General features: G+C 45.1%; 1 protein-coding gene across 1 annotated transcript; it reads left to right on the forward strand.

Moving 5' to 3' along the window:
• Positions 1-1,192: 1,192 nt before the first annotated feature.
• Positions 1,193-12,278, forward strand: tnpo2b (transportin 2b; the record flags this gene model as incomplete). Its single annotated transcript, XM_079999242.1, has 23 exons — positions 1,193-1,245; positions 2,122-2,221; positions 2,482-2,557; positions 2,695-2,844; positions 3,816-3,922; positions 4,037-4,170; positions 4,277-4,358; positions 4,575-4,697; positions 4,828-4,946; positions 5,035-5,095; positions 5,231-5,402; positions 5,767-5,919; positions 6,016-6,241; positions 6,331-6,502; positions 7,039-7,233; positions 8,631-8,789; positions 9,860-9,947; positions 10,058-10,156; positions 10,259-10,354; positions 10,763-10,838; positions 11,294-11,393; positions 12,005-12,079; positions 12,171-12,278. Exons 2-23 carry the CDS (start codon positions 2,123-2,125, stop codon positions 12,276-12,278), a joined length of 2,670 nt encoding a protein of 889 aa, XP_079855368.1. The 5' UTR covers positions 1,193-1,245; position 2,122.
• Positions 12,279-12,706: the final 428 nt, after the last annotated feature.

A 12,706-nucleotide genomic window follows, 5' to 3' on the forward strand; every position in this document is an offset into this window, starting at 1 on the left:
GACAGAGTTGTTCGTCTGAAAGAATGAATCTGGATATTGGCTAAAACCCTGACTCGCATTGCCTTGTTTGCCACATCACACTGCGAGAAAACATAAAGCTACACGCATCCCCATTTGAAACACACGCTTGCAAGGATAATTAACAGCTGTAGTGGATATTGGTGATGGGTAGTGAGAGGCCCACACTGAGAATTGAGGATGCACTCATTTCCGAAAAAAAAAATAAAAAAAAAATTCTATAAAAGTAAGATGATGGGAACAGTCAAAATAAAACAATCTCAATCCAAAATGTTTAAATCATCAATCTAAAATCGGAGGGGTCGACTTTCTGTCGTTGCGGGTCTCGCTGCAGCGGGTGAGCCGGTGCGTGTGAGCGCGTTGGGCTCCTCGGAGGGCGGGGGTGGGGGGCTCGGGGGGGTCGGGTGGGGGCCTCGGTTTCGGCGTCGCAGCGGAGGGATCTGACGCCACCCGGTGGTCGCACGCACACAATGACAATGCGACGCGTGTATTTTGCCGTGCGCGACGATATTCCCAGACGATCGTAACTTCACTAGACCACCGTCGCGGCGCCCAGTGCGCTCATCCGGCCATTCAGCACGGATCGCTGCTGTGGGCAATTGAATAAAACCGCATGTTTACACGCGGCCCCTGCCTCATACCTGCAAATGACACAAATCCCCATTCACACACTGTAATTATTCAACATTTCAATATTTATTCATCCATCAGTGCTTTTTACACACTGTGTGCGTCTTCGAATACACCGCGCGGCCGCTGCACACAAGCACGCATGACACGCTCTATAAAGTGTATGTAGACATTTTTTCCCCCAAATATTGCCTTACTTTTTTCCCCCCAGCTTATTTTATTTTATTTTTATTTTTCTTTCGAAATTGTACTGTTTGTTCTACGCAAGCCGGGGACAACCGGAGCGAAACGCCCTTGCCCGCGAAGTCTGTTCCTAATTCCATTCGCGCCTGTGATCGATGGCCCCATATTCTATGGTGCGGTCAGCCTTGGACGGAAGCCGAGCGCGGTCACACCGTTCGCTCACCCGGCTTGAGTGCGATCCATGCAATCTCTGTCACACGCCAGCCAGCGCACCGCGGTAATTGTTGCATCGCCGGCCGGCAAAACTCCGTCGGTTTAACCGAGTTCACAATCTCGATCGCAGCTGTCTCGAGGTGGGCACGCGGTTGTTTCGGCGGAGCTTCGTTGGAACGTACAGGATTGCAGAGCTGACAGGTAAACGCTTTGGCGGCACTTTCAACACGGAGCTAGGTTCCCATGCTAACGGATCTCTGGACGCCGCGGATCACGCGCGAACGCCGCGGTGTGAAATCACAATGGGCCGCCTTCGTTATTTCGAACAGCGGCATCCCTCTTAGACGTCAGAGGCCGAAAACCGGAGGAGTTAGGAGCAGCAGCAGCGCGCTATTTGGAATCGAAACGCTGCTAGCCGGGCTAGCTTACTAGCTAGCCAACTAGCCGAGTGTCAGGCATGTTGAGGCCGCCGGGGCCTGGCGTGCAATAAGGGCTAGTTGTGTATGAGTAGGTAGGTAGGTAGGTGGGTTGGTTGGTGATTTGTCAGTAAGGTCGGTAAATAGTCGGTTCGCGGAGCGGGCTAACCTAAAGGTTGATCGTATATTCCATCCATGTAGCCCTCCGGTAACCAGCCGGCCCTGGTGCAGAACTGTATTATTTCTGAACAACTGTTTTTGTACAGAAAACATCAGTCGACAGGCATCAACAACAACAACAACGCGGCCAAACAAAAGTAACACGTACTCGAGCCACGTACAACACTGGGGTCGAAAAATCCATCTCAGTCATTTCTCTGAAGCATTCTCCCACCCGGGACGAGATCGTGACGTGAAAATAGCTGTAAAAGGAGGCGACCAGAAGCGGACATACACACTGCAATGCCCATAGCGTGGATTTGTGTATTGGTGTGTCCATAGAAAGGTGGAGCCATTGCTGGTAAAATATTTAACACACTGTGGAGGAAAAAAAATCAACGAAAGGGCATTTGTGATTTATGTCGGCTCGGACTAACTGGCATGCGTTTTTCCTAAGACATGAATGCATGTATATTTCTCTCCCATCATTCTGGGTGTGTAGAATGGAGTGGCAGCCTGACGAGCAGGGTCTGCAGCAGGTTCTTCAGCTGCTGAAGGACTCCCAGTCCCCAGACACTGCAACCCAGAGAGCGGTCCAAGAAGTATCCAGACGAGCATTTGTTTGTGTGCATCTGACAGAGAGACGGATCGTGCCGATCCTACTTTGTATGTTAGAGCGGCAGGGAAATCAAAAGCGTACTGTTCACGCACGGAGAGTTGCTGTCTCTCCTAGTGCATATCAAATTATGTTTTGCGTGTATTTTGTATTGTGTGAGAGACGTGAGCATTTGGTGTGTGCGACTGTGTTTGTTTCCTCTCTTCGCCTTCTGTCCTTGGTTGAGTTCCTTAACCGAGACCTCAGAAATTGGAGCAACTTAACCAGTTTCCAGACTTCAACAACTATCTTATATTTGTCCTTACAAGCCTAAAATCGGAGGGTATGTATGTGTTTTTTTTTTTTTTCTTCTTTTTTCTTTTTTTAACTGAAAGAGGGAATATAAACAAGCCCGATTAACTGCAATTTTCATTCATTTTCACACTTTTTCTTTTACACATCTCCCCTTGCCCCACCCAGATGAGCCCACTCGTTCCCTGAGTGGTCTGATACTGAAGAACAATGTAAAGGCACACTACCAGAACTTTCCCCCCAATGTGGCTGATTTCATCAAACGAGAATGCCTCAACAACATCGGTGACCCCTCTCCGCTGATCAGAGCTACAATCGGTGGGTGTAGTGGCGTAAGACATAGACTTGGATTAGGAAAGACAGTTGGCGCTCGCTTCCTTTCCCACATAAACATGTAGGCGTAAGCTTTGCTGATAACTGTGCTGCGTGGGAGGGAGGACTATGTCTTGTGAAAGGTTTTTAAAACATGAATACCGTATCACTTGAAGCTTCATTAAGTGCTATTTCTGTGAATTAAATAGAATCACAAGACTCCCTGTAAATTTGAAGAATTGCTAAATACTACCGATCGCCCTGAGAATAATCTCCCCAATCTACCATGACGTGCTGTGTCTATCCAACACAGATTCCAACACAGTAAAGACGGCAATGTTTACACTTCTCGCTGCTATTGTACCTCCTTGCTGGACACGTCAGGTTATGACGCTACTTTTGCAAGTCTTTCCCAATTCATTAATTCTCAGTGACCCTGCACTTTTTGTTATTTTTCTGTCACAGTAGCTAGACACAAAATCAGAATCTGTTTACATCAATTTCACTCAATGCATCTTTAACTTTTCAAAAATGTTTTTGTTCAAAGTTTTTTTTTTTTTGTTTCTTTTTAAGCTTCACACAGAGTGCAAAGTATAGTGTAAATTCTTTGCACAGAACTTTAAAAAGTGACACCATTTCTATGAGAACCTGCACCACAGGATAGAATTAAATAAAAAAATTGGAATGACTTTGGCTTTTGGAGATTGCCATCTGCATGGGAACACTCTTACAACTGCTAATTTAATTGTTAGTCAGCTAACAGAAAAATACAGAGCTTTAACCCAGGAGGTAACTTTTATTTACCCAGTGATAAACTTATCCGAGCAGCTCACTACATTTAGTGACCATCAGCTTCACAAATCACACTTGACCCGGTGCGTTATGACTCAAATGCAAAAAATGTAGAAACACAGAAGTTCTGCAAGGCTCTGCTGTACACCCCTGCCACGCTGGTATGAACTTCTTTGTTCTTCTAGGTATCCTGATCACGACTATAGCCTCTAAAGGCGAGCTGCAGACCTGGCCTGAACTTCTGCCACAGCTCTGTAACCTGCTCAACTCTGAGGACTACAACACCTGCGAGGTCACTAAAAGCCCTAACCATGTCTTTAGAAGCTTTGTGTAAATATGGGCTTATTTGACGGTTAACTTCATGCCGAAGACAGTGTTGCTTATTGTGTCTGCGTTTGACCCTCAGGGCTCCTTCGGAGCACTGCAAAAGATCTGCGAGGATTCGTCAGAGCTGCTGGATAGCGACGCTCTCAACAGGCCTCTCAACATCATGATCCCCAAGTTCCTCCAGTTCTTCAAACACTGCAGCCCCAAGATCAGGTCCGTGCCAAATCGGTCTTTAAACCTCCTTCCTCATTGTCAAACATCACCCTCTGTATCCACACTATTAAAGATAATCTTCTCGTTTGTTACCTTCTCCCTCTAGGTCTCATGCTATAGCATGTGTGAACCAGTTTATCATTGGCCGAGCCCAGGCTCTGATGGATAACATCGACACCTTCATCGAGGTTAGAGAAATGACCTTAAAGTGTTACAAGTATTGAAATAATAAAATATCACTATTTTTGGACCAAAATAAATATATTGGGGATGACTATTGGTGTTTTCATAAGGTATTTACCTATCCATTAGTTACATTTTCACAGTGTTCCTCAATCAACCATTTTTAATTTCCACATTTGGACTTCTCCTCGTACTCTGCCCTGTCCATCTCTTCTGAGCAGAGTCTTTTTGCGCTGGCCGGCGACGAGGATAGCGAAGTTCGGAAGAACGTGTGCCGGGCACTCGTCATGCTGTTGGAGGTCCGCATCGACCGGCTCATTCCTCATATGCACAGCATCATCCAGGTGAGTAGTGGACTCATGGATGCCAAGCACTATTAAAAAAATAAAAATAAAAGGAAGCCTAGATGCACGGATCCATGCGGCTTCCCGTTTCTTCATTTCACCTTCTTGCTCCTCGTCATAATCCCACCAGTACATGCTGCAGCGGACCCAGGACCCGGATGAGAACGTGGCTTTGGAGGCCTGTGAGTTCTGGCTGACCCTGGCAGAGCAGCCCGTCTGTAAAGAGGCCCTGTCCGGTCACTTGGTTCTGTAAGCACACACACACGCACACATGCGCGCAGACACACACACAGTCGGGAGCAAATGAGGAAGCATCATGTGTCGACTCTCTACACAGACTGATCCCGATCCTCGTGAATGGGATGAAGTACTCCGAAATCGATATCATCCTTCTCAAGGTCAGACTTCGCTCTCCTCTTGGGATATGATATAAGATGTTAACATTATATTTCCTCTCTCCTGCTGAATTCCCTCGATCCATCCCGATGTCATTCTCTACTCAACCACCTCCCTCCCTGGCTACTCTCCCTCAGGGTGACGTGGAGGAGGACGAGACCGTCCCAGACAGCGAGCAGGACATCAAGCCTCGCTTCCACAAATCGCGCACGGTCACTCTGCAGCATGAGGGGGTGGAGGGAGAGGAAGGGGAGGACATTGACGAAGACGAGGATGACGACGACGACACGCTCTCCGACTGGAACCTCCGTAAGTCACAAGATGTCCTCTCCGCTTATGCAGGGATTCAAAGCTAGCTACGCTAATAATAGTTTCCTGCATATACATTGACTTGCCGCTGTAGAGGCAGGACCTAAGAAATCAAACCAATCAGAATTATGTCTTGTAAGGATCAATGCTATGTTGGAATTACTCACTCCTCAGACCAGTTCGCGTTATTGTTGGTGTTTACTGAATCCACAGAAGCTGCTAAACCTTGATATTTCCGATTTCAGATTTTGTTTTGTTTGATAAATTGCTTATGAACAACGATTTGTTGTTCGGAATGTGTTTCTGAGTCAAGACCCTCTTTAACACTTTATGAAGCCACTGATCATTTTTGTTTTCCGTCCAGGAAAGTGTTCGGCAGCAGCACTGGACGTGCTCGCCAACGTATTCCGGGACGAGCTGCTGCCCCACCTCCTGCCTCTGCTCAAGGGCCTCCTCTTCCACCTCGACTGGGTGATAAAGGAGTCGGGAATCCTGGTGCTGGGGGCCATCGCCGAGGGTGAGATGTTCACCGTTTATGGTTATACAAAGCCGTTTTGTGTTAAACGTTGCAAGGAGTGCTAGCTTTACCCTCGCCTTGCCTCACACCATGCAGGCTGCATGCAGGGCATGGTGCCGTACCTGCCTGAGCTCATCCCGCACCTCATCCAGTGTCTGTGTGACAAGAAGGCCCTGGTGCGCTCCATTGCCTGCTGGACACTCAGTCGCTATGCCCACTGGGTTGTCTCCCAGCCCCCCGACGCCCACCTCAAGCCCCTCATGACGGAGTTGCTCAAGCGCATCCTGGATGGCAACAAGAGGGTCCAGGAGGCTGCCTGCAGGTGAAGCTGCGTTTGTGTTCTCTCTGGTTTTTGTTTTCCATCTCCTGATTTCTCCTCTTTAGCTAACCTTCCCTCCTCTCTTCCCCCAGTGCGTTCGCCACCCTGGAAGAGGAGGCGTGCACAGAGCTGGTGCCCTACCTGAGCTTCATCCTGGACACGCTGGTCTTTGCCTTCGGGAAATATCAGCACAAGAACCTGCTCATCCTCTACGACGCCATAGGTACCCTGGCGGACTCTGTAGGACACCACCTGAACCAGCCTGTAAGTCCAACACAGCGAAGCCGATGCCTCTTTTCAGGATTTTATTTGTTGTTTATTTGCTCATTTGTCCCTTTTTGTAGAGGTTTTACAATTTTTACCTATTTTTATAGTTGTCTTATATCAGTGTATATAAATACATCAGAAAAGCATGGACACTCAGACTATCGTCAAAATATGTCTGTACAATTAATCCATATGATTGTCACAGGTGGAATTCACTGCAAAACAGTTAAGATGTTGTGTGTGGGAAATGATGTAACCTCATCGCTTTTACATCTTGCAAAAAGCTTTTTCCTCAGTACAAATATAAACATCCCCACAGAGTCATGGGTGCAGGAGATGGAACTTGTATGAATTGCGTCATTCTTCTGATAAATGCCACTGCTTCAGTCCACAGTGGCCACGGATGCGAGGGAAAATCCAAAACTAATTGTAGTGCCTCTTTCAGAAAGCTCTTCGGTCGTTTGGTGCAGGGTTTATATTTTCTTTTCATTTATTTTTTCCTCCCTCACTGAAATAGTTTCTTTTTCCTCCAGGAGTACATCCAGAAGCTGATGCCGCCGCTGATCGCCAAATGGAACGAGCTGAAGGATGAGGACAAGGACCTGTTCCCGCTGCTGGAGTGCCTGTCGTCTGTTGCCACGGCCTTGCAGAGCGGCTTCCTGCCATACTGCGAGCCTGTCTACCAGCGCTGCGTCACGCTAGTGCAGAAGACACTGGCCCAGGCCATGGTCAGTCACGTGCAGATACTTCGTACTCAAATTCCTAGGAAGAATATGAAATTGGAAACACTGTTTTCCAGGCTTGGAAATGGTTTGGAATTAAGAGAACGTTCTGGAAAAGTTTTTAATATACACTATTTTTGATTATTGTTTAAAATATGTCTAACTAACATGTCTAACTTTACACAAATAACTTCCTTGTATTGCTAATTTAAAATATAATGCTGCACTGCACTGACCGTTGAAACTGCACTAGTATCACGTGATACACATTGACATATGCAACTAGTTGGTGGCAGGAATGTCTATCTAGCGAGTAAAGTTAGCAAGAGCTAGCAGTTTGCTTGTCCGCAGAAATGCCTGGGAAGTGCATTGTGGGGAAACCGAGTGTGCGTACCTCCCCACATTTGGAATTGCGCCCTACTTCATATGTCTGAGGGATGGGTTGTCTTGGGGCATAGCGCACTGGAGTAAGAGCCTTATTGCTCCTTCCTTTTTAAAACTGCTTAAATAAAGTTCTTGAAATGGGAGTAAGAGCCTTATTGCTCCTACCTTTTTTAAACTGCTTAAATAAAGTTCTTGAAATGGGGTAAAATGTTATGGAAAAGTTTTGAAAATTCATTGGTAAAAGTGCGTGGGAACCCTGCTAGGACTGTGCGTCAGCAGGAATCCGGCAATGTTTCATGATTCACCGCACGATACATTGTAATAGTTTAGACAGCATGATACATTGCAGTTTTACTGTCATCATTTGAAATGTCTTCAAAAAAGAATTGATACACATGAAGACACTGTACAACAGATATCGTGTTACAACGAAGAATCACAACTGTAATACAAACACTGTAATACAAGTCAGTGTTACAGTTTTCCTTACAATTATTGTCCATGACTTAGAGCGACTCTGAAGCGATATCTGGCACCTACACCGTTAGCAGGGGGCCGATCCCCGGCTCCGGGGGAGGCGTGGACTGAGTGCTTGCTGAAGCGGCGAGGTCCGTGCAAGGGGCGCTGCTGTTATGTTTGTTATGTTGCTGTTAATTATGTTGTATGTCTAATGTTATGTTTATGTTATTTTGAGAGTACAGTATCGGAAATCAAGGAATGTATCAGTATAGTATGTCAGTATCAAGAAAATGATCTTTATTCTCTCATCTTTCAGTTCTCTCAGTGTTATTCCTCATCTTCGTGATCTCAAGTATATTCACGTCTTTGTATGTCTGGGGGAAAAGCGGCTACTGTATGTTCAGATTGTATTTAATGATATAACTAGAAGACAACAAACAAGAATATTGAGTCATTGTCAATGCCAAGCTACATTGCCTTTAATTTCCATGAACATTACTCAAAAACTCTTGCGGCTACCTTTACCATTTCTAAATGTGCCCCCTCCTCCCGCCGACCAGATGTACAGCCAGCAGCCAGACCAGTACGAGGCCCCAGACAAGGACTTCATGATCGTGGCTCTGGATCTGTTGAGTGGCCTGGCCGAGGGGCTGGGTGGCCACGTGGACACGCTGGTGGCTCGCAGCAACATCATGACCCTGTTGTTCCAGTGCATGCAGGTGAGGAGAGGGTGGAGTCGTTTAGTTTGATTTGTCTACTGTACCTGGGTGTCCGATCCCGACGTGAGCAAGAGACCTTGAAAGTGTTATTCAGCTGCAATTAATAGAGGCTGTTTGCGCATAGGAAGACATATTTCATCTGATTATCGGTTGGAGTATTTCAAGACTAATAATTTGGGGCCCAAAATGCAAGACAAATAATGATTGACAATCATTCAATGAGGAATGATTATGATCCTTTTACGTGTCTAAATTGATAACAATATAACTTTTAGGGCTGCCCCCAGCTAAAGATTTTCCTAGTCGATTATTAGTTGTCAGTTCAAGCCATTAGTCGATTAATCGTCGCATGTTTATGATAGAAATTAAATTATTTAAATACATGTTTTTGTGGCATCAGAAAATGTTTTTTAGATTTATATATATTTTATAATATATGCAATATTCTTTCAGACTTCTAGGCTAGTCGACTTCATGCTGCGCGCACGCATGAGCCGCCTGTTAATTACTGGAGAAAGCCGCTCATCAAAGCTGTAATTATTTTTCTGAATGTGTCAGAACAACCAGCAAGGAGACTGAACATTTTATTTTTGTTAAAATTTATTTTGAATTAAAAGCCCTTAATGTTTCATACACGGGTCCAGCCATATAGGTTTTAAGGTTAATTTTGACAAGGTGCAGCTCCTGAATGGAGTTTTTTTTTTTGTTTCTTTTTTTGTTTTGCGGCGTCCAACTGACCAAGGAAAAACTTGGTAGACTAAGACTCATCTCGTCGGCTAACGTTTGCTCGACTATTTGGGGCAGCCCTAATAAATAGAGTATAACATTTGTTCATTTTTATTAAATCAGTTTGTGCATTTGCCTTTAATTTTTGTTATTATTATTATTATTATTATTATTATTATTATTATTATTATAATACTATTTGATTTTCCTTCTATTCATATAAAGCACTTTGAGTTGCAGGTGTCTATGAAAGGTGTTATCCAAATAAAGAATTCTATTTTTACCTGGGCTGAAATGTTCCTACTGTTGGTGTGTTAACTGCTCCCTCTTCGCCTCTAATCCAGGATACGATGCCAGAAGTTAGACAGAGCTCGTTCGCTCTGCTGGGCGACCTGACGAAGGCCTGCTTCCCTCACGTCAAACCTTGCATTGGTAACGATCGGCCCACCACACACAGATGCACAAAGTCCCAATTTCCAACTTTAATTAATATATTCTTAATTGTTGTTGAAATTCTATGAACTGTCTGCGTGTGTTCGCAGCCGAGTTCATGCCAATCCTCGGCACAAACCTAAACCCCGAGTTCATTTCTGTGTGCAACAATGCAACCTGGGCCATTGGGGAGATCTGCATGCAGATGGGTAAGTTCCTGTAAATCAATGACAGTTTTTGACAGCCTTAATCATTTCTCCAAGTCGCTCATTTCTCCATCTCCCCGGTCCTCTGCTGTCTCTGTCCATTAGGAGTGGAAATGCAGCCATATGTAGCGATGGTTCTCAACCAGCTAGTTGAGATCATTAACAGACCGAACACCCCCAAGACGCTGCTGGAAAACACTGGTATAACACACACACACACACACACACACACACACACACACACACACACACACACACACACACACACATTATCATAATATTGCCTTATAGTTTAATGGCTGCATAAGAGTAATGCTCTACTTTGCTTGGTCATCCATTTCACTTATATAAGTATATATTTATACATTTTTCATGTGTGTGTGTTCTTATCTGGACTGGATGTGTGGGTAGAATTGCCGCAGATCTTTGTGATTGATTGTGTGTGTGTGTGTGTGTGTGTGTGTGTGTGTGTGTGTGTGTGTGTGTGTGTGTGTGTGTGTGTGTGTGTGTGTGTGTGTGTGTGTGTGTGTGTGTGTGTGTGTGTGTGTGTGTGTGTGTCACATGGTGCCACCCACTCACACTGCACCTTCTCGCCCTCTCCTCTCTCAGCCATTACCATCGGTCGACTCGGCTACGTGTGTCCGCAGGAAGTCGCGCCCATGCTGCCTCAGTTCATTAGACCTTGGTGAGTCTCTATATCATTCTCTCTATGTCCCACTTTCTGTGTGAAGAAAACTGTACAGTGCATTTTTTATTTTTTTTTAATGGAGATGACCACTTTTCTGTATTAATTCCCTTTATATATATTTTTTATCTTTTAAAACAGTCATTTCAGTTAAACAAATTCCAATTTATTTGCTCTGCCTCGGGCTCATTAAGGATGACATGGAGATACACGTGCAGTGGATTTTAGTTTGCTTGTTTTGATTCTTGCTTGGGGCAGAAGGATCTGGAATACTGGTCCATACGAGATTCAAAAACATCTCCTTTTTCAAGGCCAAATCTGGTCGTGCGTGTCTCTCGCAGTAATGTACCGGGTGTTGAAAGCGTGGGAAGTGTTCGCCGAAGGGTTCGTACTTAATATAGGTTGTAAATGTGACATTCCCACATCTTGAATTTGTCCATGACTGTGCGCCGCAGGTGTACGTCACTTCGCAACATCCGAGACAACGAGGAGAAAGACTCTGCCTTCCGAGGCATCTGCATGATGATCGGCGTGAATCCGGGGGGGGTGGTGCAGGTACCGGTTTTGTTTTGTTTGTTTTTTTCCTCAGTTATCAGGCTTTTTCCCGGGAATGTTTGTCAAGGCAGAGCTCGCCCTGTGACCTGTTTCCCCGAACGCCTCCATATCATTCTGGCTGACTCGGCCTTTTGCCTCCCAGCATTTTCTGACCTTTTATGGTTTCTTGTCATTGCCACAAATTGAACCTGCTTGGGCCTGACACAATCAATCTGCTGAGTTTGAAGGGAGCTTCTGATGGCATCTCATCATTTTTAATTTAGATTAATTAATTTAACGGTGCGAACAAAACACACACTACATTCATAGCCTTTACTGTGTGAAATTACTTTTTGTCTGTCTGTCTGTCTGTCTGTCTGTCTGTTTATGTATCTATCTATCTATTTATTTTTATGTTAATCGAAGGAATGGGTAATTCGCTGGAGGCAGCACACCGCTTCAATAGCTGATCGAAAGCCTGCATTTCAGCTGATCGCTCCCAGCCGGGATTAAACAACCATAAATATCCACTACGCCACCAGTCCAATTTGTGGCTCAGCCCCCCAGTTCTACATATCTTTTTCCTGCTCCGGTGGGAGGGAGGGTTAAACGGATCTCTCTTGTCTGCGCAGGACTTCATCTTCTTCTGCGACGCAGTGGCCTCCTGGGTGAACCCCAAAGAGGACCTGAGGGACATGTTCTATAAGGTGCGAGACCGTGCGTGATCTGCGCCTCTGACTTTAGAAGCCATAACAAAAAGGTGTTTGACTCCTCTCCTCTCCCCGCCCCCCCTCCCAGATCATGCATGGTTTTAAGGAGCAGGTCGGGGACGAGAACTGGCAGCAGTTTTCAGAGCAGTTCCCACCGCTGCTGAAGGAAAGATTGGCAGCCTGCTACGGCGTTTAGAACCTCTGCACCCATCCCAGAGGTACGTGTTCTCTCTTTTTTTTTTTTTTTTTTTTTTTTCTCTCCTCGGGATACACTTGTAATAATACGTAGTACACATAGTAGTGCACCTATTGCAGAAGAACATTTATTGCGTTGAAGACTGGAACTTAAAAACTTGCGTAGACTGTTAATTTGCCACAGCCCAACACTCTCAATTCACATGATGTTTCTTGCGACATTTCTAACATTGGTTTAAAATTCCCCTCAAATTTGGATGGAAACATGATTGTGGAATCTAACAATTGTATATCTTTTCTTTTATAAGAATAACCTTTATTTGTATGGCGCCTTTCATACGCAACATGCAACTCAAAGTGCTTTACATAAATAAATAGAAAATGCCGACAAATAGTAATGAAACGAAAACAATGATATACGTTTTAAAC

The sequence above is a fragment of the Zeus faber genome (genome assembly GCF_960531495.2).
Source record: "Zeus faber genome assembly, chromosome: 4".
Classification (NCBI taxonomy): domain Eukaryota; kingdom Metazoa; phylum Chordata; class Actinopteri; order Zeiformes; family Zeidae; genus Zeus; species Zeus faber.